General features: G+C 33.1%; 1 protein-coding gene across 1 annotated transcript in view; it reads left to right on the plus strand.

The window, feature by feature from the left end:
* Positions 1 to 23,996, plus strand: part of PTPRQ (protein tyrosine phosphatase receptor type Q) — a gene marked incomplete at its 5' end in the record, with an annotated part of 205,022 nt that overhangs the window by 75,162 nt on the left and 105,864 nt on the right. Inside the window, 5 exons of the mRNA XM_081310467.1 lie at positions 1,452 to 1,742; positions 1,993 to 2,268; positions 2,640 to 2,791; positions 5,895 to 6,036; positions 8,075 to 8,344. Of these exons, the coding sequence (XP_081166593.1) occupies positions 1,452 to 1,742; positions 1,993 to 2,268; positions 2,640 to 2,791; positions 5,895 to 6,036; positions 8,075 to 8,344 (1,131 nt within the window). The remainder of the gene's footprint in view (positions 1 to 1,451; positions 1,743 to 1,992; positions 2,269 to 2,639; positions 2,792 to 5,894; positions 6,037 to 8,074; positions 8,345 to 23,996) is intronic.

Consider the following 23,996-nt stretch of genomic DNA (forward strand, 5'->3'; position numbering starts at 1 on the left):
GATTATTTCACGTATTGGTAATAAAATCTTTTTAGGCATATTTATTCATTATAAGAATTTGAAAATTCATTTAATATAAGAAAACTATTATAAAAATAATAGCCCCTTCATTTCATGAATACTGCTACCATCCATTCATTAGTTTTTTCTTGCTTTTATTGCTTCAAAATGTGTCACAGCCTGCCATTATAGAAATGAAAAATGCTTCTGTACCCATGGATGAATTTTCTAATTGTTAATATATTTGTCCATCTGCTTTAGGAATGACTTTTTTTTTTAATCTCCAGCAACTTGCTTCCTTTCCAGACTTTGAATCCACATAGGACTTTATGTAGCACTTTTCTTTTATTGTTTTTGTGACTAATATACTCCGAATAGCCTTTATTTTTTAATTCAATAGAAATTTCTTATTTGCAGTTTCTGCAGAATCCTGTTTGTACTGAGTATTCGGAAAACTAAAATGATTGAAGCTCTTAATTTTTTTTTAGGTTTCAGTTGTGACAATACAATAAGTGGATCATTGCCTATTTCCCTTGTGGTTGTTTCTGTTGGCTATTTGTTTATTTTTAAAGATTAATCTCCTATTGATAAATGGTATTCACCTATGTTTCTGATGACAGTAAAATTCCATATGTATTATTTGGAAGTCATAAGTTGACAGACACTATAATCATGAGAAATGAATGCTTACCTTGTTGGAAAAAATCTTTTTTGAATAGTTGGCAAGTTGATCAACAAAATACAATAAATATGTGGAAATGTAAATTTAAGGAGTCTTTAGAAATAATGCTTTTAGTATAATATGTGGTCAATATCATTTCAGGTATTCTTTAAATGCAGATCTCTCCCAAGATTTTTGGAATGTATAATATTTTAACAAGTATAATTATAGCACCATAAATAATAAGCATTTTTTCAATGCTCCAAGTGGGATTTCAAATTTACATTAATAAAGTTGATTCTCAGAATATAGCTGATATCTGAGAACTAGAACTTTTATAAGTTGAAATCAGAAAACCTTAGTATAACCTTGAGCAAGTCACTTATTACTGAGTATGTTTCCTCATATGTTCAATAGGATAATCTTTAGAAGAAAAAAGCTAACTATTATTTAGACAATACAGATTACCAAAATATTTAAATACTCAAAAATAAATCCACACACATTACTCTCTATCTCTTTCTCACACACATAGTCCATGTTGCAGGAAAGAAAAGTCAAGAAAATATTATATAAAAATAATTCACTCATATATTAATGATGGCAGTGTTTATTTTGAATAATTCTCAAATAATTATTAAAGGGTATTTTATATAGGCAATGTTTGACCGCATCTGCATTTAAATAATAATGTAAGAACTGTCATGTAATAGATGCCATTTCAATTATTGTACTCAGTTTGTGCATAGGGTAACTGATGATTTTATATTTTGCTCATTACCTATCATAGTACCCGAAGGGCTTGTTGGAAACCTGACTTACCAGTCTATCTCATCAACTGCGATAAATGTAAGCTGGGTCCCACCGTCTCACCCAAACGGTCTAGTCTTCTACTATGTTTCACTGAATATACAGCAGACTCCTCGCCATGGGAAACCACCTCTAGTTACATATGACAGCAGCATATATTTTGATAATCTGGAAAAATACACTGATTATATATTAGAAATCACTCCATCAACAGAAAAGGGATTCTCTGATATCTATACTGCCCAGCTACTCATCAAAACTGAAGAAGATGGTAGGCTAGACCTTTTATTGCCTATTAATCAGACTATTGTTCTCTTCATTTATATTGATTTTTATAAGAAGCATTATTCTTACAACTATGTAGGTTCTGTTTGTTCTCAAGTAATGAGCCTTTCAATAAACATGTTCTAAGCTTATTAAAATTAAAATTTGCTAATAAAATTAAGTCCAGTTATAATTGAAGTTTTTTTAAAATGCTAATTTGCTTTTGTTTCATTTATTATTCTCTTTTTCTTTTATAGTCCCAGAAACTTCACCAATAATCAACACTTTTAAAAACCTTTCCTCTACCTCAGTTCTCCTATCATGGGATCCCCCAGTAAAGCCAAATGGTGCAATAATAAGTTATGACTTAATTTTACAAGGACCAAATGAAAATTATTCTTTTATTACTTCTGATAACTATATAATATTGGAAGAGCTTTCACCATTTACATTATATAGTTTTTTTGCTGCTGCAAGAACTGTTAAAGGACTCGGTCCCCCCAGTATTCTTTTCTTTTACACAGATGAGTCAGGTAAGCCGGAATCCACATTCCTTCAAATGATTTCATTGTTCCAGTACTTTCTCTTGATCTAAGGAACAGAGTGGAAAATGAAAGAATATTTGATTGTTGATTTGTAGCAGGCTTACAATTTTTCATCTACTTTGCCAAATTTCGTTTCCTAATTCAATTTTCAGAATTATGTGTTCTGTTTAAAGCTACTTTGGAGCTATTATGTTCCAAGAACAAAAATATAATTACTTATGGTATTTGTTTCTGAAATTAAAAATATGATCATTTTCTAAATCCTTCTTTATTTAGTGTCTTCAAGAAGCTACAGTTACATTGCAATTTCAATGCTACAAGTGTTATGAATAAAAGTTTTGTGATGTATTTTCCTACAGTGCCTTTAGCACCTCCTCAAAATTTGACTTTAATCAACTACACTTCAGACTTTGTATGGCTGAAATGGAGCCCCAGTCCTCTTCCAGGCGGTATTGTTAAAATATACAGTCTTAAAATTCATGAACATGAAAGTGATACTATATCTTATAAGGTAGGTTGATTCTAATAGTATATGTTTATTTCAAAAATTCTGAGATTGAATTTTGGACATGTAGGTGGAAAATTGGCTGTTTTTAAATTAAACAATGGTGGGCTGGGGATGTGGCTCAAGCGGTAGCGCGTTTGCCTGGCATTCGTGTGGCCCGGGTTCGATCCTCAGCACCACACACAAACAAAGATGTTGTGTCCGCCAAAAACTAAAAAATAAATATTGAAAAATTCTCTCTCTCTCTCTCACTCTTTAAAAAATAAAAATGAATTAAACAATGGCAACCTTTCAAATTTTTTTTTGTTTCCTAAAACTTAAAAGATGCTTGTGCAAAAAGCATTTATGTAAGCTGTGTACTTCCTAGAGCAATATATTTAAATTTGTAGCTTTTAGATATCTACAGTTTAAGAACTAATTGTACCATTTTGTTAATGCTGGAAAGTATATATTAATCTTTTTCTGGCTTATTTAAAATCTATTGTGAAATGCAGTATGTGTGTGTGTGTGTGTGTGTGTGTGTGTGTGTGTGTGTATATATATATAATGAAAAGAAATACCAAATGAATTTTTTTAACTTTTGTAAAGGCATTTACACCTTTGATAATCTTTCCTGATAGCATATGATACTACACTCAATGATCTAAGATAAATTCTTATTCTTTTACTTTCACTGCTAATTCATCTATAACTCTAAATATCCCTTCCTTTTTCTATGTTTTAGGATCCAGGATCAGTAAAAATTCCCCCAAAGAACCTATGTAACAAAGAATCTGAAGTACATATGCATGATTGCTAGGATTTAATTGCCAAAATATCTCATAATTAATTAGCATTTAAGAAAGTTTTCTTATTTTTCTTCAAAGGTGAATGAAGTCCTGAAATAGTCTTACTTGATTACAATAGCAGTGCAGAAAGTATACAGTAAACATTTTGTCCAATATTATATGAATTATAATTTGTTACTATGGTAAATCATTTTTATAGCATGTGCTGTTTACAAAGTGAATAGTGAAAATCAAAAGCGGTGATTAAAGTCTGTCATCAATAACAATGACTTTCTTTCTGGAGAACAAGATACTATTTTAAAGTCTGATAGGCTAGGGAGAATTTAAATTACATGACTCTGTAGGTATAGAATCTGTTTCCCAGAAGTGTGAAATTATATTAATTATATGAAGCCTATAACTTTCTATTACCTATTCTCTGGTTCAATCTCAACATTTTCCTATTTTTAAAATTTCCTTTGTCTGTACAGGTTATGGGGAAATATCAAAAGGGAAAAATAATAATTTTCTCTGTGTATTCACATGCCTAGAATAATTGTGTATGTGCATTGAAGTGTGGCTGCATGTGTATGATCGTATCTCCTTAGAATGACAGTCTCCAAAGGAGATACCCTAAACAGAGTGGCAAAGCAAGGGCTTTGATCTCACATTACCTGGTTCAGACCTTGTCTTTGAGACTCACTGGGGTTCATTAGGGAAACGGCCTAACCTCCTAAAACTCAGTTTCTTTAAGTTGTAAGTGCAGCTACTTAAAACTTCATGCCCCAAAGAAAACTACTTTATAGAAGACATTTTCCCTTACATTGGTTTTCAAAATATTAATTTATTTAAAATTCCTTTAAATGTGCTTTAATACTCTAATGCCGTTCTTTCCTTTTTTAACATTCAGTTTACTACATCTGCTTTCCTTCCTCTACCTAGCTTCCACTCCATTGTGTTTCTTTCTTTTTCATCTACCCTGCATTCTGACAGTATCAGTTTCTATAATTTATTTTCTTCTTTTAAATTATCTGTGGGTTTGTAGAGGAATAATAATTTTCAGAATCATTCTCAATGGAACTGCTATCTCAGTGGTCCTGAATAAGATCAATAGGTAACTTAGGTTACTCAGAGATAGTGAGTGACTACCCAAAAATTACTCTCATATCCTTGCTTTGTAATCTGTTGGGTTCAGTTTTTTTTTTTTTTTTCTGGGTACATACCCTTTTAATTAAAATTGGAATTCACTTGTTGTATGTTTAATTTCTTCTCAGTCAGCAATTGTTTGTAGATTGTTTTAGGTAATATAAAGATTTCTTGATGGCAGGGACCATGTCTTACATGTATTTAAAATCTCCAGGTCATCTATCAATATGATTTGCAAGTAGTAAGTATGAAAAACAAGAGGAAATAAGGTGATGCAGTAAGTCCCCAATGTATGCCACTAGAGATTATTTTAAAATGTGACTATAATTGTAAATGCATCAAAACCTAATATTCTTATTGAATTTCTGCTAATGAAAGGTTTAATAAACAATCAACATGTTTTATATGTTGACAGATATAATTTAATATTCTTAAACTTTTGCTACCTAGGAGATTGTCTTATCTCTGTAATAATAATTGTTTCATTTTAATGGTCTTCTTTGGTTAGGATCATTATGTTTGAATGAAAATTTGACAGTGAGTGGTACATTTTTGTATGATAATTCATATTCTTCTTTGGTCAACTATGATAAATGTTTTGTTCTTTTCCTCGTTTTTCTAAAACAATTATATCAAATTAGAAATTTCAGAGTTGTCTGGGACAACTCCTAGTTTAAGCTCATGGAAACAGGGATTTTATTTATTCACTGCTTTATCCCCAGTACCTTACAAACAGTAGTTGATGATTGAATTAGATTATATAGGCATGTCAGTGTGTATTAAAAAGGAATTTAGATAAATTCAGGAAAAATCAAGTGTTGCTGATCCAGCACAAATTGAATTTAAAAACTGAACGTCTGAATTTTTGCAAATTTAAGGGAAATAATGAGTATATAATTCCATGTAAAAATCAGAGAAACAAGATGGAAATAAAATATTTTAGTTTTTTAAAAATGATAATTGTGGGATTCTTCAAGACAAAGAGAGTACTGCCTGATTTATCTTTGTGGCCTAAGCTGAGCACAACCTGTGTTCCAAAAAAAATGTTGATATTTGTTATATTTTAATTAAAATATTCATTAACTCATAGGCTAAATATAGAAGATTTCTGTATTATATTAAAATATTTCTTCTAGTTACAAACAAATTTTTGTTGGCGCATTATGACTAAGAATCTTTTTCCCCCCATTTTTCAGAATATTTCAGGTTTTCAAACTGAAGCGAAACTTGGTGGACTGGAACCAGTTAGCACTTATTCTGTCAGTGTATCTGCATTTACGAAAGTTGGAAATGGCAATCAATTTAGTAATGTAGTAAACTTCACAACCCAAGAATCAGGTTAGACACAAGCTGAAATATTTTCTTTTATAATTAACATGTTTTTTCTCCTCTCTCAGTTTATGTAATAGTTTCATTATTCAATATTTCACTCACAGGAAAATTGAATTTCAGTGCTTTAAGGATAGACTGAGTTTTGTTGGTGAAATCATATGTGTGTGTGTATGTGTATGTGTGTGTGTGTGTGTGTGTGTGTATCTCATCTAGGTTAACTATATATATAAACATAGTTTTCCCTTTGGAGCTGTGAAATTTGAAATAAGACTAGTTTTGTAACAAAGTAAGATTCTGGACATCTGTGAAAATTACTTAATTATTAGGATTATCTGAAATAGTTGGGAAGATGGGGAGAAATTTACTAGCAGTCACTTTTAAGTTTTTATGTTCTAAGTTTTTATGATGATTTTGATTTTTATGAAACATCTCTATGATTTTCTTTAATGATTGAGTGTGACATTTGAGAAGAAGGAGTCACTACATAAGCCCTTTATTTTCCCACAATACCACTGTAACATTTCAGGGACTATGAAATACCTCTCTGGCCTAATTCACCAGCAATTTACCTACTGCAGGTCCGGTGCCGGTGTGTGCTGCATTTTGCCTTTGTGTGGGGACTCAACAGTTTTTATTTTTGACCTACTTAATGGTGGCTTAAAGTATACTTTTATTTCTACCAGCTGGGCCTTATATTTAAAGACATTTCTTCCTCACCCTTTTATCTTGTGTCAATGATAACTGAATGAGTGCAAATTCTTGTTCCAGTCATTTCTTTTTAGCATCTCTGGATGCACTTTTTCTTTTTAGTGAATCTCTAAATTGAAACCAGAGACCTCTCACTGATGAATTAATAATTTTTGCATTAACTTATGAACACCTGAGTCTTTTTAAAAAAAATATCATTCCTATAAGACTAGTCAAATAAATAGTATTCATAGTGGAAGCTCTGAATCAGTGTCTAGATTTGAATCTGACCTCTGAGCTTTTCTATGATTTTTCAGATGAACTGAGGCCTTAATCATCCTAGAAATGATCTTTTCTTCATTCAAACATTCCTAAATTTATTCTTCTTTACTGATGTCTTTATCTTACAGAGGAAGAAAGGTTTATAAGAGATAAATTTAGGCCATCAGGAAGAATTGTAGGCAAGTCACAGATTACTTGAGTATTCTTGAAATCACTATTTGAAAATTACCTAATGACAAGAAGTTATATTATTTTGCTACTTATAGTTTGCAATCTATACATTAACTATATACTAATTTTCCTGCTACTATTCTCTTTTTACTCTAATGATAAAAGTTATACTATTAATACTGTTAGGGTACACTGTTGGACATTTCCATGAGGAGTAACCGGTCTCCAATATGCAGTCACTTTAGAAGACTTGAGTATTATTTCTCATCTAGGTCAACTAGATAGGTCAACTAGATATAGTGGACTATTGAGAAATTGAGTTCAAGAAAATTCAGAGAGGTTTTAAGGGGGGAAAAACACACAACAACATGGGACAGCTTAAATATCTCCATTGATAATTTCTAAAAAGCTTAAGAATTAGGTTCTCAGGATTCTTCCAAAGAAGAATCCCAGTATAAAACCAAGTCCCCTAAATTGATTATGGGTTTTCCAGTACTGTAAAACCTGAATGTGTCCCATTATGGAGGAACCTATATCTATATTTTGCATAATAAGATACTGTAAGATTGTACCTTTCTGATTAAGAAAACAGGCATCAAAACTACTACCTGGGCTTCCGTTGCTTCTGAGAATCTGAGAATGTAATTGCTTCTTGGACCTTGGCAAATATTCAGTGACTGGTTCAGTATTTTAAGCATTAACAAGATAGCTTAGAAAGTCTGCCAATAGCATTTGATTCGGCCTATCTAAAGAGCTTTGTGAGCATTGAAAAGATGATCCTTCAAATTTTTATTCTTTCTGCACTCCTAAACATGATTTCATCTAACCATCATATAATTAAATTATTTACTCTATTTTATGCTAGGCATCAATTTTAACTTTGGACATATGTTTATCTCTTAAGTTCCAGATGTTGTACAGAATCTGCAGTGTATGGCAAGCAACTGGCAGTCAGTTTTAGTGACATGGGATCCTCCCAAGAAAGCAAATGGAATAATTACGCATTATATAATAATGGTGGAAAGGAATTCTGCAAAAGCTTCTCCCCAAAATCACACATACACTTTTGTAAAGCTTCTTGCAAACACCTCATACGTCTTCAAAATAAGAGCTGCGACATCAGCTGGAGAGGGCAGTGAGAGCACCTGTAGTGTGAGCACACCACCTGAAACAGGTATCTCATGGGACCACTGGTGGATGGGGTTGTGCACTAGTCAGTGCTGTTTACTGCCGCAGCACTTTTATCTACCCACATGGCACAAATATTAAAAATGCAGCAGGTGTGGCCCTAGCCTTGTGCTACCTGAATCCAGCTGTGTAGCACAGTGAACCTGTCCACAGCACTGGGAGACTGAATGGAGGGGAAAAAAAGAAAATCTATCTTATTATGTTTCTGTAAATGTAAATTATTATAATTTAAAAGAAGGAATGAACTTGCAAACTTCTCAGTTGGGTTATTTTTTAAAAAATTATTTTTGTAGAAAAAGAAGGTGAAGAATTAAAGTACAGTGTCAGGTCAGAGCTAATATGGTTGACAATAAAGTTGATCCTAGAATTCATGTGTACTATACTCACTGGCATACATAAACTATATCTTAATTCAGTGGGAAGATCTATGACCAATGGATATTCACTATAATTTGGCCTGGTTGGAATTTTTAATAAAGTTTTAAATGACAGTTTTCTCCTACCTACCACCAGCTTGCTTATCCACTGGTAGAAACAACTGCAGATACTTAAGGTAACAAAATAATGCATTTCTGAAAATATTCCTCTAATTGTGAAAAGAAGGTGCTCTATTATAAAAGCAAATCACTAATTGCAATTATGTCTATCCTACTGTGCCATACTTGTAAGTATATTTAGTAAAAAAGCAAGTTATCTCATTAAAAGACATATGAAATTTTGTATTGAGAAGATTCTACAACTTTAAGCATATTCTACCTTCCTATGTGATCACTACAGCTCAAAATTCCTGCTTTGAGAAATTATATTAAATGTTTTATAAATAATTTTATATGCTAATGTATTTCATATACATATTAATTCAAGCAATTATGGTTTCAAAAATCATATGACTACTATTTAATAATTCCAGTTGAGACCCATTATCTTAAGCCTGAGATTTACAACATTTTGAACATTTGAAAGCTTTTTAAAGAACATATATTGAAATAAATAATTTACATCACTAAAAAATATTTATGTAGAATAATTTTAGATGCTTCCCTGGCTGCAGGATCAGACTTGTTTTTATCTATTTTCTTTTGCCTTTATTCATCTACTTGCATAACAGAATGGGTCATAAGCTCTAGTTTAGAAGAAACTCATTCTCCTTTATGGTGCTCCTTCCTATCATAATCTCCCTCTTCCTTCTATTTTCTACCATTTCTTGCTTGCTCACCTAAATTAAAACCTGATTCTTTCCTGATAATACCTCTTCCCCGGATGGCCAGCCCTATTAGGAATTGTGGGAATTGGCACATACAATGCAGTCCCTTTCTATTGTAAACCTCAGTCCCTTTATGTTAGAAACCTCTTTCAACCTGTCCCCTCTTGTGAAATCTGTGTCCCCAATTTTGCTCATGTTTCTTCCCTTGAAACTGTAAACCAAGAGTTATAGGTCACGGCCTGTCTCCTCTCTGGCTTCAATATCTAGGTGTGCATCCTTTCCTTCTCATCTTTCCAGTGAAATTGTCCTTCCACTTTCACGTTCTCCCTTTCCAGGCAGGAATGTCTACATGTCAATGACACCATCTCCTGCTTCTTAGGTCTCAAACCATGTCCTTGTGAGTTGTCTTCTAGGAGGGTTGCTAATGGAGAAGGTCCCACTGATTGTTTTCCTCAATCTGATTGCTGCTGGATATTGTTAGGAAAAAACAGAAATTATTCTACCTTGTTCAGCAATGAATTAATCTTTATAACTGTCCCAGCTGTCCCACCATCTTCAGTGTGTCTCTTGGTGAAATTCTGCCCATTTTCTTTAAGAATGTTTTGCTCCCATTCTAAACCTAGTCTACACATTCTCTCATTTATATCTGATATTATTATTTCTTTTACTAATAACCTAATGGTGTCCTTCACATCAAAATTCACCCTTATCTTTATTATGCCCTCTAGATATGTTCTCTCAGGATGTCCTCACCTTCCTCTTTTCAGGGATCTAACTGTTCATTTTTACTTTAATGTCATGTCTCCAACATTACTACATCCATTTATTCCATTCTCTCTTACATTTTATCCTCTATTTCTGTCTCTTTCTCATGCATACAAATTATTGGAAAATTTTAGCTGGGAACTGGGCTAGCATATTAACCTCAAGGATTTAAAAATATTCCTTTTACATGAAATGTCATTTTCCTCATTTTTCTGTGTTTATTCTTGATACTAAGTTGGATCCCAAGCCTCATTGTCTATGTGATTCTTTCCCTTATTTCTTCTACATATTGTTAGATCTTATCAGTTCAATTCCTATTATGTTTCCTCTCTTCCTTTCCCTTCCCTTCCCTTTTCTCTTCCCTACCCTTTCCTCTTCCCTCCCTCCTTCCCCCTTCCTTCCTTCCTTTTTTCCTTCCTTCCTTCCTTCCTTCCTTTCTTTCTTCCTTCCTTCCTTCCTTCCTTCCTTCCTTCCTTCCTTCCTTCCTTCCTTCCTTCCTTCCTTCCTTCCTTCCTTCTCTGGTGATTAAACCCAGGGGTGTTTTACCTTAGAGCCACATACATTCTTAATCCTTATTTTTTAGGCATGGCCTCACTAAGGTGCTCAGACTGGTCTCAAATTTGCAATCCTCCTGCCTCAGTGTCACAAATAGCTGGGAATACAGGCCTGCTGGGATTGCAGTCATGCACAGCCATGCCTGCCTACCCCTTCTTTTCAATCTTGACTGTCACCATTATGTATTAGACTCTTGTTACATCCTGTAATGATATCCTCAGTAGCTATGTTAGTCAGCTTTTCATCACTGTGACCAAAATACCTGACAAGAGCAACTTAGAGGAGGAAAACTTTATTTTGGGTTCATGATTATATTATAATCCCCAAGGGCATGCCCCAGTGACCTACTTCCTCCAGTCATACCCTATATGCCACCTGTAGTTACCACCCAGTAATCTATAAAAATAATTAATCCATTAAATGGATTAATCCACTGATTAGTTAAGCTCTCACAATATATTCATGTTGTTTCCAAACATTCCTGCATTGTCATGGGAGCTTTGGGAAGGACACCTCATATCTAAGCCATAACACCCTAACATAGGCGGCCTGTCTGTCCATCTACTCATTTTAATTGATTGTTCTTACATACAATTTAGATGTCATATGCCTCCTCAGTCGAAGTTTATTATCTGAAGAGTAAGGCCCAGACATGAAGATTTGGGTCTGTGAAACATAAAGGTGAGGATGAGAAGCACAATATGTAGGAGTAACTTTATATTTCAAGTGTTTTACTTAATCTCATTCCCTACAAAATATATTCTAGAATTTGTCACCAGTTGGAATTTATCTCTTCTCTAGCTTTTCATTCTAATTCCTCCACTGCTTCTCCTCATACAGCTGATGCATCCACCCAGACTTTATTCATTCAGCACAATAGATTGAATTTATTCATTTTTAGCAAATATTAGTTAAACACCTACTGTGGGCCAATAATTGAGTAAATTCTCATATTTAAACATACCTGACACATCTTGCCATTAGGTTCTTTGTTACATTTACCTATATTATTTGATGTTACACACAGGTTTATTTATTCTTCAAATCCCAGCTTAAATGTGGGGTCTTCATTAAAACTTTCAAGGACATGTCAAGCTTTAAAATTATAGGTTCCTGAACTTCAAATCAGGCTTTCTGAATCATAACCTCAAGTAGTGAAGTCTCTGAATCCACATATATCTAAGCATCTCTGAGTGTTTCTGACACTCTTAAGTTTGGGGAATTACTGGATTAGATTACTCAGGAACTTTTGAGGATAAGCAAACAGGGTCAGACAAGTCCTTCAAAAGGTGACAGGTGTTTTCCCAGTGGGAGGGAAGCAGATCATTCTATGCAGAGTCTGCAAGAATAAAATATGTTCAAATCCAGGCAGGTGGTCTGCATCAGGGTGGTCTAGCACAGGTAAAATGGTCTCAATCATTGGACAGAAGCTGAAGTTTAGGTAACTGGCAAATAAAAAAAAACGGGACAATAATTCTGAAATAAATGAGAGAAGTTCAGAACTGGGAAAGCAAGGCAGAGAAGTTGTTAATGCTGAAGTTTGGAAACCACCCAATTTCTCTCTAAACTATTTGCTTGTAGGGAAAGAGTTTTAGAGACAAACACGATGTGTTTGTCTTGTCTAGAAACGAAACACAATGTGTTTGTCTTTGTTTTATTCAAAATTTCTAGCAGAAGATCTGAGGTGTTGGAGGCACTTAAATGTTGAAAGAAGAAATGAGTTGTTTTCTTCTAAAATGTATTGTTTTTCACAAAGGTGTTTACTCCACTGCTGTATATTATTTCTGCACATCCATCAGGCAAAATTATAAATATTTTCTACTGAGAAAATGTAAAAATTATTTTAATGAAGAAGAGTCATTTATATGAAAATAAAATATTAATTACAAATTAAATAATATTTTAATTTTTTTATCTTTAAAATTAAGTTTGGGGTCTAGGTATATGTTTATATTACTTATTAGATAAATTATAATACTTATTAGGTAAATTTGTTTTATCTGTGTCCACATGAATTGTTTGAGGATGAGAGGTGAGTAAGAACTAGGGATTCATTGTTCAGAATGGAAGCAGTTTTATAGTTGTTGCAAACTTTAATTTATGGTAGTCTAAGATTAGTCACAGTGTATAGCCAGCTCTGAGTCACTGACTCTATACTTTTTTTTGACATAAAGTGAAATCAAATTTGGCTTACTCTCTCACTCCTGGTGTTTGACCTTAACATTCCTTCCAGGGATTATTGGGTATTTTTTCAGTGTAAACTTGATCGTATGTGGACACAGCTAAACATGCATCATGGTGATTGAATTTATGAGGAGATTAGTGTTTGGTGTCTAAACTGGTTCAATTATTGCAGTCAAACATGTTCAAATAGGACAGTAAAAATGAGGGTTCCCCAAAGCATAACATGGGTACTTTAAAAGCATGTTATGTCAACATATATCATATGTACCAATAGAAACAATATAACAAGTCCATGTGTGTGTAAGATAACTTTTGGAACCTTGAATTGGCTCAAAGTGCATACGATTATTTATATTATCATCAAGTCTTAGTAAATGTGCTGATTTGATATCAAGATTTAAAAACTTGATCTTTGTGGAAAATAATTTTATAGTTTGGGTTAATTCAATCTCTTAAAGTTCTATAATTTAGAATCAAAAGGGAAAACATAAGCTACATCCATCAGATGTAAAAAACTTGAAAGGAAATAAAATATGAAGTTGCAATTTTTATAAGTATCTTTTTCAGCAGTGACTTCTTTATTAGTCTTTTGTCCAAGGGGACTGTCACACACATGCAGGGACCCACTGGAAATACTGTGAGTTTGCAACTATACAATGATAGATATGATTGACTGGGAATATATTAACTTTCCCCCATTTTTAACCTACTCTTATTTTATTGAATATTCCTGCACTGTTTACTAGAATATATGTAAACTCTGAATCCTCTTCTGCACAGCCGACAAGAAACTACTTAAGAAATGAATCTACTATTCACAATATATATTGAGATCCTTATTTTGTGGATTTCCCTAAGTGCTGCAGAGATTACTCAGAAAACTATGATTATGGCTAAATCTGATCTCCATTTACCAGCTTGTTTTTTTAAAATAAAATATTTATATCATTTATAAGAATTTAAAAATTCTTATGTAACATTAATAGATTGAATGTGGGTGGTAAAAACATTTTTAATGTTTGCAAATTAATACACTAACTCAAAAATTCACATTGTTTTCTTCACCCGTCCTTGGAATCCAGGTGAAAAGTCAAGGACTCAGAAAATGGCTTGGTTCTCCGTTCTTAAGCAAGTGAATTGATATATTCTATTTAACAGTTTGTAACTGCTGAAAACATAAGACATTATAGTTGCTTGTCACTGATCAAAGAAATAACTATTAACATTAGTAATTTAATTGAAATTCAGGTGGTATAGCTTTTAAATAGACTTCATTATTATATATAAATAGTTTTCTTATGGTTAACATCTGATAAGTGTTTTTTTATACTTCTTACAGTACCATGGACTGTTGACCAACAGATACTTGTTTACTGCTTACTAAAAAGGCTTAGGATTTGAGATTCAAGACCCAAATTTGAGTGCCAGAAGAACTTGGGGATCTCTGCCTTGTATATTCACCTAACTCTACCAGCATCATAAAGACATATCCAATGCATATAAATGCATACTCACTAACATGTTGGTCAGTTTTATACATTGAATCATTTAGTAATTCAGGAGAAATAGATTTCACTCAAGGGTTTAATGAAGACATGGAATATGAATTGGATGTTACTTACTGGCAGCTTCAGAATTTAGAGAGGCTTAGAACCAGCAACCTAATTATAGGAGAATGAGTTGGTATATGTTCCAAACCTTGAATTTCATAGGCAAATACTTAGTCTGATATAGAATAATAAAATCATCTAGTTTTTTAAATATTCTTTTTTTGTTGTTACTCAATATACTGAAAGAAAATGTCAGTTGTATGTATCAAAACAAAGCACACCTCTCATTTGAAGTATCTTGGGTAGGGGTTTCAGGGAGATCAGAAGGAGATTATGGATGGGCTGGAGCACTCCTGTTGAGCCACCCTGTGGCACTGTCACTATTAATGAAAATAGTGAGGTTAATAGTGAAGAGTAAACAGAATCCCAAAATGCAGCAATAGAAAATGTGTAGTGGTGAAAGGAGTGTAATATGAGGGGTCAGACTGAGATGTAAACTGACTAGAGCAGAGGGTATTTTATTGGAAAAAGTATGGAAGGGAAGGTTACTCTCCCAGTTTTTCATAATTGTCACAAAAGTTTGAATATGTTATAATGGAAAATTGGACACATTGTTTAGACTAAGAAGCAGCATAAGTAAAGCATAAAAAAATGATTTCCTTTTGGTTATTTTCTTCTAGGCTTGCTTGTCTTTTCATCCTGTTAGTAGGGTCTTTCACAAAACAAAAGATTTTAATTTTGATTGAATACAGTTTATCCATTTTTTCTTTAGCATTTAACCTATGTATTATTTTCTCTAAGAATATTACAATCTTAACAATTTAAATCTGTAATCCATTTTGAATTAATTTTTGTAAAATTCATGAGACTTAGATCAAGGTTCATATTTTGTCTATGGATGCCTAATTGCTTCAGATCATTTGTTAAAAGAACCATCTTTCCCCTATTGAATTGCTTTTTCTTTTTAAGCTTAAGTATTTTCTTTGCAACTACGCTTGTTAATACTATAATAATACACAAAGAACAATATTTAAAGTCTGGTGGCATTTAAGTTAAAGAGATTCATTAATAAAGAATTTCCAGATGTAGATACTCCAAAATATCTCTAAGCCATGTAATTAGAACAGCTATCTCCAAATACCACCTTATTTTAGAGATATTGGCATAATTAAAAATAATTCCAGAATTTAAAAAAATAAGTCATAATTTTTAAATATATATTCTATATTAAAACTAAATGAAATTTCTAATAGAACTTTCCTTCCCTCTCCTTTCTTTTTTCAATTGGCATTTTGTAATGTGTGATTCTGAACTAGTTCCAGTGTATAAAATACATGTAACCTTAACTTTTACCTCCTCAAAACAAGGGCTACTTTCTGTTCTTTGACCTTGGAAACAAAGTGCAGGACAAGTGTAAGCAACTGTGGACAGGGAATTACCAAAAGCAAAAGCATAGCTTAAGCAATGAAACATGGACATCTTTTAAATACTTTAGGGGAACCTGATCAAAGGAAACAAATTTAATTTTTAATGACCTATATGCAGAGGCTTTTCCCAAGCAGCAGTGCCGTTGGGGTCAGGCCCAGCCTTATGATTTTCTGTGCTGTGCTTCCCAGCTAACCCAATACTCTAACTCCAGAAGATATCTTTCCCTTTGGAGGTTCAGAGTATTGGGAGCTTTTTGTATAAATTAGATGAACAAAGGCCCTTTGTGGGAATCTTCAGACTAGCGGTCACCATATTTTTCTACCACAGCTAAGCAGACCATATATCAAGGGCAATCTCTATTTTATTTTGATTCTTCATTAATAATTTATAGACCTTGGACTACAAACCTACATTATGTTTTTATTAATTTATTTTTTAACTGTTTTAGATAAAAAACATAAATATTGTGCACATTAATGGGCACCATGTAATATTTTGATACATGTAGGCACTGTATAGTTTAATCAGGTAAAACATCTGTTTCTTCAAACATTTATAATTTCTTCATGTGAAAACTTTCAAAATCCTTTTTTCTGGATTTTTGAAATGTACAGTGTGTAGTGGTTCTCTACAATCATCCATTTGTGCAGTAGTACATCAGAACAGTTTATTCCTCTCTTTCACTTGGAACCCATTCATCAACCTTTCCCCATTCTCACCCCTAGTCTCTGCAACCTCTTGTAACCACCTCACGCTCTTGACTTCCATGAGATCAAATTTTTTATATTCCACATGTGAATGAGATCATGCTGTACTTGTCTTTTGGTGCCCGTCTTATTTCACTTACATTATAATCACATCTAATGTACATGCTAACTTTTGATTCATTTCCTATGTCTGGAAATAGTTCCCATGTTTAACAATAATACCTGCACATTAAGCAATCCACTTCATAACTTAGATGCCCCCAAAATATTAATGACATTTTGTAAACCAAGAAAGTATTTTAAACCATGGTTGTTGTGCAGAAATTCACAGTCAGAAAAACCTCAGAGTGGAAAAAAAGTTTACACTGTAAAATAATAATTTAAAACACATAAATGTACACACACTGTTACACAACTCTTCTTACAGAACTATGCATGGTGAAACTTTGCCTTTATTGAAAGCCACTGAAGGTGTATTTTGCTAAACTGCTGCTCTAGTTATTTTTGTTTGGAAAATCTATCATCAAAGGGTACAACTGACCATTGGATAAGAAAAATATATATATATATATATGCTGTGGAAACTAGAAAGTTTCAAGGTCTTTCAAGTTGTATAAAAGTGGATCTTTGGAAATGGCTAAATGTTTTCTCTATGAAAATTCAGCTGAAATGTGATATCAAGTCAGTTGAAAACAGTGTATGCAACTATTGCTAGAATTCAAACTTGGTACTCACATATGCTAAAGAGCTTTAGGATACAGTTGATTGACCTTGTCCCACATGGCTACATGATTTGATCATGTGTAAATTTTGTGAAACATTGCAGTTGTTCTGCTAGTTTGATATTGAGGATTTGCTTATAATCCTGTCAAACTTTACTTTCTTAGTTTTTTAACAGATACATAGTATTACAACTTGTCAGAAGGCAAAGACAGTCTAGTTCTTTATCTGGAAGACATCTGGAAAATTAGATCCTGTGAGTGATACAGAGTCAGGTTGATTTTTCCAAGTACAAACTTCACTCTGCTTAAGTACAGTTTACAACTGTCCCTACTGATAGTAACGGCTGTCTTCTTGTTTTGTTTTCTGAAAAATCTGCTGATTGGAAGGGGGAGCTTGCTTCCAGCTGGAATGGGCTGTAGAGAGGAGGCTAGGTGTGTGTCTGAAGCAGGAGTAGAGGAACTGATGAGCATAAGGGCCAGGCAGGGGTCATAGCACTGCAGCATCAGGGAGCCCTGGGTTAGCAGTGCCATCCCTGCCTACATGGTGAATGCCAATGTTGTGTGGTGGTATTAACATGTCACTAAGGATCCAAGAGCCATTGGGGGATGCCTGATGGCTGCTGCCCAATAACCATCCTCACTGAGTCTTACAAGCCAAGCTATTTTCCCACAACTCAATGAGTTCTAAGAACTTTTTGTAGATTTCTTGGACTTTTCTATTTAGAAAATTATTTAAAAACAGGAATAGTTTAGTTTGTAAATAGGGACAGTTCTATTTCTTCTTTTCTGAACTGTCTGCTTTTTATTTGCTTCTTGCCTTACTGCACTGAATAGAACTTCACTTCAGTGTTGAATAAAAGCAGTGACACAGGACATTCTTGCCTTGTTCCTGATCTCATGGTAGAAAGCATTCAATTCTTTTGCTACTACATATGATGTTTAGTTGTAGAACTTTAGTAGATGCTCTTTAGCAAGTTGAAGAAATTCTCCTCTATTTATATTTTTCTAAGAATTTGTAATATGAATGTGTATTGGATTTTGTCAAGTGCTTTTTTGTTTGCATTAATGTGTTTGTGTGATTTTTTCCTCTATGGTTTATATTGAGTTATACTGATCTGACTGGTTTTCCAATAAATGAACCAGCCTTAGGTTCTTAGGATCAATGACCCCTTCCTTGGCCATGGTGTATATATTTGCATATTACTATCTTAGTTTGTTTTATGTTGCTATAACAAAATACCTTAGTTCAGATGATTTTTAAAGAATAATTCACTTGGCTTAAAGTTCTAAAGGCTGGTGAATCCAAAAGCATGGCTCTAACATAGGCTTGTCATCTTTGTGCTCCAGAACACATGTAAGGGTATCCTATGGCAAGACAGAGCAAGCATGCTAACTCTGGTAGAAAACCAGTAATGTCATGATTGCCCCAACCTCATCTAATCTTAATTACTTCCTAAAGGCCCTGCCTACAAATTCCTTTAACATGTGAATTTGGGGATTGAGACTTTAACACATGACTTTTCGGGGATATATTCAAATCACAGCAATTATTGAATTATTTTTACTGATATTTAGCTAAGAATTTTTGTACCTACATTCATGAGGGATGTTGACCTCTACATGGGTTCTCTCTCTCACTCTTTCTTTCTCTCTCTCTGTGCATTGTCTTGGTCTAGTTACTGTATAAGGGGAATTCTAGCTTCATTAAATTAATTTTTTCTACTTTCTGGAATAGATTTTGTAGAATTATTGTTATTTTTTAAATCTTTGGAAGAATTTCCTAGTGAAACTATCAGCCTGAAGATCTCTTTATAGAGAGTTTTGAAATTATGTTTATGTGCTCATAGGATGCAAATTTGTAACTGAAATGTAATATCAAAGAATTATTTAAAAATAGTACTTATAAATAAACCATGGATTTAAAAAGATCTCAAAAGAAATTTTCAAAAATACATTGAATTGAATGAATTGCAATGTATTTAATTAAAATGAAAATACAACATATCAAAATTTATGGGACTGAGTTAAAGTAGTGAAGGAAAAAGTAACAGTAGTAAATGCATAGAGTAGAAAATAGGAAATATCACAGGTTAATAATCTAATCTCCCTTTGCCCAAGGTCTTGAAAAGAAAAGGAAGATAAACCTGAATTATTCAAAAGAATGAGAACAATAAAGATAAAAGCAGAAATTGATCCAATTGAAAAGAGAAAAACAGGAAAAATCAATAAAACATGATTTTTTGAAAAGATAAATGAAATTGACAAACCTCTAGCAAGCATGATAAAGACAAAAAGATAAAACACACATCACAATCTTTAGAAATAAAATCATGACAGACACTATAGACATCAGCAGGATAATTTAAAAAATCTACAAAAAACTCTGCATAAATTTTATATTTTAGATGAAATGGACTCATTCTTTAAAAAGTGCAGCTATAATAGTTCATTAATATGAAAGGAAATTTGAATGGCCCTGTAAGTATTAGAGACATTAAATTTATAAAAGGTCTGTCTCAGTCCATTTGGGTTGCTATAATAAAATGCCATAAACTGGATGGCTTATAAACAACAGAAATGTATTTACGATAGTTCTGGAGGCTGGGAAGTCCACAGTTGATGCGATAGCAGGATAATTATTTGTTTATAGATGGCTCTTTCTCACTGTATACTCACATGGTGTAGAGCCAAGGTGGCTCTCTGAGGCCTTCTTCATAAGGGAATAAATCCCATTCATGAGGGCTCTGCCCCCCTAATCACTTCCCCAAAGCTTCTGTCTCCTTATATGGTCTCATTGGTGGTTAGGTTTCAACTTACATATTTTGGAAGACACAAACATTAAGATCATAGCAGCTTCCTTTGATATCACTCTGATAGAGAAAGGAAGAGCACCTCTGTTACTGCCATATTGGGGTGGATATTCAGCTTCCCCATTTGACCTTTATTGACACCTAAGGAGAGGACTTTCTGGGCAAGAGAGTTTGGCTCACTCTTGACCTCCACAGAGAGCACCCTAACCAGGAGTAGGACGCTTTCTTACTGCTTCCACGTATCTTCCACTGATGGTGGAGAGGTCTTGTTATGATAAAGTGAGTGGAAGTCTTAGCTCCCTATTTTATCTTCTCTAACATCACTCTGTCAAATATGACTGGGGAAGAAGATAAGGAAGAAGACTAAGCTCCTGGTGAGTCTTTATTGACATAGGAGGGAGCAAGACCACTGTTTTTGCTATGCTTTTGAATAGAGTAGAACTGTTATTGTTTAAAATTTTTCTTTCTTGCTAGGCTGCACTGTTTTGTGGTGATTTTATTTGTTTTTATGGACTTGAGAGAGCAGGTTTTTTATGGGAGCTTTTGTCAACTGGTTGGCATTTCTGGATTGTTGACTTGGGGCAATACTAAGGCAAAAAGGAAACTTAAGGAATTCACCACCATGCTGTTATTCTGGTCCTGGTTTCCCTACCTGTTTGACTTTTTCCTTTCAACTCTTTAGAGTTGTCTTTGGTTTGTTTTATATGTAATGTCCATGGCTTTTATTTGTACATAGTAAGAGGAATAGAGAAAAGTTCATCAACTCCATCTTCCTTGAAACTAAAGTCCATCAGAGTGTGTATTTTTTAATGTCATACTTGATATTAAAGTATCAAGTACTCCTAGGGACTATTGGGAACACAGATAAAGCAATATATTTCTTAGGCTTAAGATTTCAGACCTTCATTGGAACTCAGAGAGAACATCATTTGGTCATTTCATTTTGCAGGCATGGGAAATGATGCTCAGAACTTAAGTGCCTACTGTTTTGTACAATTAGGTATTAGCAAAATTGTCAGTAGTACAAGACTCTTTCTACTATATTATGATGCCTACCCTGCTTTGTAAGTTCCATAGATAATTTGTGTGTAGTGGATTTGGAATAGTTTTTGTTTTGTTTTATTTTGTTTTCACAGTGTCACAATATCTAAGTAGAATCATTGTAAAGTAGGGAAATTTTTTCACTATAAAAACTTTCTCAATTACATGTACAGGTACACTTGTAAGTATATACATATTTTTGTCCAAACAGTTTTAAAAGTCAGGAAAACTAAAGTTCAATTTTCAAATATGTGCTTAACCTATAACACTAAAAATACTGTAAGTTAATATAATCAGATCTATGAAATACTGAGGCCATTCTCAGAAATAGTTTAAGTTCCAAGACTCATATCACATTTTTTTTTTTTTGGTCTTGGACCAGTTCCAAAGTGTAATGTTTACTATTTTCAAATTGCTTTAGGTATCAAATTCTAAATTTAAAATTTTAAAGTCCTTTTAAATGTAATATCTTTTGTACAAAATGAATTTGGGTCACTTTGCATAATTCTCCCTAAATCCATTGATGTTGTAATACCTTTAATTAAGTGGACTGCAGGCAACCACTCTTTGCTTCATTCAAGCTCCAGCTAATGCCAGCTGTTCTTCAAGCAGCATTTTATTAACTTATTTAGGAACTGGGGCATATCTTATTACCCTATTTTCCATTCCTGTCCTATGCAGCTGTAGCTGATATTTTTCATAACAGCCTTTACATATCAACCTCCTACCTAATTTTTTCCCTTGTTCTTTTTTACTTCCCCTTTCAAGTAAATGTGTGTTTGCATGCAAAAGTCCTCTTCTTTCTTTCTGGTAACCATATTACTTGAAAGTTTCAGGATTTTGTCTGTTTGTATGAGATTATAAACTTCATGGAAAATATTTACTAATGGTATAAACATTCTGCAATGTAGAATAAATGAGTTTTGATGACATAAATATTTCTTAAATAACAATGCATCATTATTCTTAATTACAAATCAGTACAATGAAATATAAAGAAAGGGACTGAATGGAATCATGGAATCGTTGTACATATTTTTGTTAATCTTGGCTTAGTGAATTTCAAATAGTCCAAGTTTCATGGCATAAAATATGTTAAGTTAGGACAGGGTACTTTTTAAAATACAAGACATGCATAAGTAGCAGCCACTATAAGATAAAATGCTTTCAAAATCCAAATAAAATAAAAGTAACATTTCTTAGTTGTTAATGAATTATTGTAAATTAACTTTTCACCACCTTCTCACTGCAACCTTGAAGAAATCATGCATTTCTTTTGTACTTAGACACTTTGTTATGAAGAATTACTACCTTAAAAAATAATTTATGAAATTAGAAACTGATATTATTCCATATAGATTACAATAATTAAATATTTATCAATTAAAGGATGCATTAAAAATTGGTAGCCCAATTTTCTGAAGTTGTTACTAATTAAATTAACCCTACTTTATATAGGGTTTTTAAAAACTCAAGATTCTGTTTTATGTTTTTAAATACAACTACATTAATGACATTTATTATACCACAAGAGAGCAAATATTTTAAAACTTTAGATCTGAAATGTAAAGTGAACTTTGTATTTAGGATGTTAGTGTTTAAATGCATTAAGACATGCCTTTTAAAAGCTGAATAGGAGGCTGGGCTTGTAGCTCAGTGGTTGAATACCTGCTTAGCATGTATAAGGCACTGGATTCAATTCCATAGTACCACAAATAAATACATTTATAAAGAAATCTATTTTTCCAGGCATGGTGACTATTGCCTATAATCCCAGTTACTAGGAAGCTGAGGCAGGAAGATTACAAGTTCAAAGCAAATCTCAACAATTTAGCTAGGTTGGGGGCTGGGGATAAAGCTCATTTGGTAGAGTGCTTGCCTTGAATGCACAAGGCCCTGGGTTCAATCCCCAGCACCAAAACAAATAATTTAGCTAGGTCCTAAGCAACCTAGTGAGACTCTTTCTCAAAATAAACAATAAAAAAGTGATAGAGATGTAGCTCAGTGGTACATTGCCCCTGGGTTCCATCCTCAGTACCAAAACAAATAAAATAAAAACTGAATAGGATGCTATTCTCAGAAGTGACTTTAGGAGCTTTGCCTATGAAGTAAACAGGTACCAAATAATAGTAGAAAACAGTTGTAAGCACAGACTTTCTTTCTTGTATGGATACATGACGAATAGAGTAAAACTCATGATTGCTTTTTCTGTTAAAAGTTTATACTTTTAAAATATTATACAGAAAGTACCAACATTTAGCACTTTTAGTTTCTATATACATGTATAACTTGTGACTTAATTGGATATTATTGCTTCATTTTAATGGGAAATCTTTTTGTATTTTTATTTTCTACTTACAGGAAATTTATATATAGTGCAATGAATAGAACTGTATAAATGAACAGAAGTTTAAAAATTCAGTGAATTTGAAAAAAATGCATAATCCACATAGCCATTATCTAATTAACATCTAAACCATTTCCATCTCCCACAGAATTTCTTCTGGCATAAATACTTCTCAAGGACCTGCCATCCTGATTTCAGTCAGCATAGATTAATTTCAGTTGTTCTTCAACTGTAATGGCTCTTTTATAGCTGGGCCTGTTTATTTTGATATAATTGTGAAATTCATGTTGGTATAGTCTCAGTAATATGTTCTTTCATTGATGAC

This window comes from Spermophilus citellus (genome assembly GCF_964194105.1).
Source record: "Spermophilus citellus genome assembly, chromosome: 10".
Classification (NCBI taxonomy): domain Eukaryota; kingdom Metazoa; phylum Chordata; class Mammalia; order Rodentia; family Sciuridae; genus Spermophilus; species Spermophilus citellus.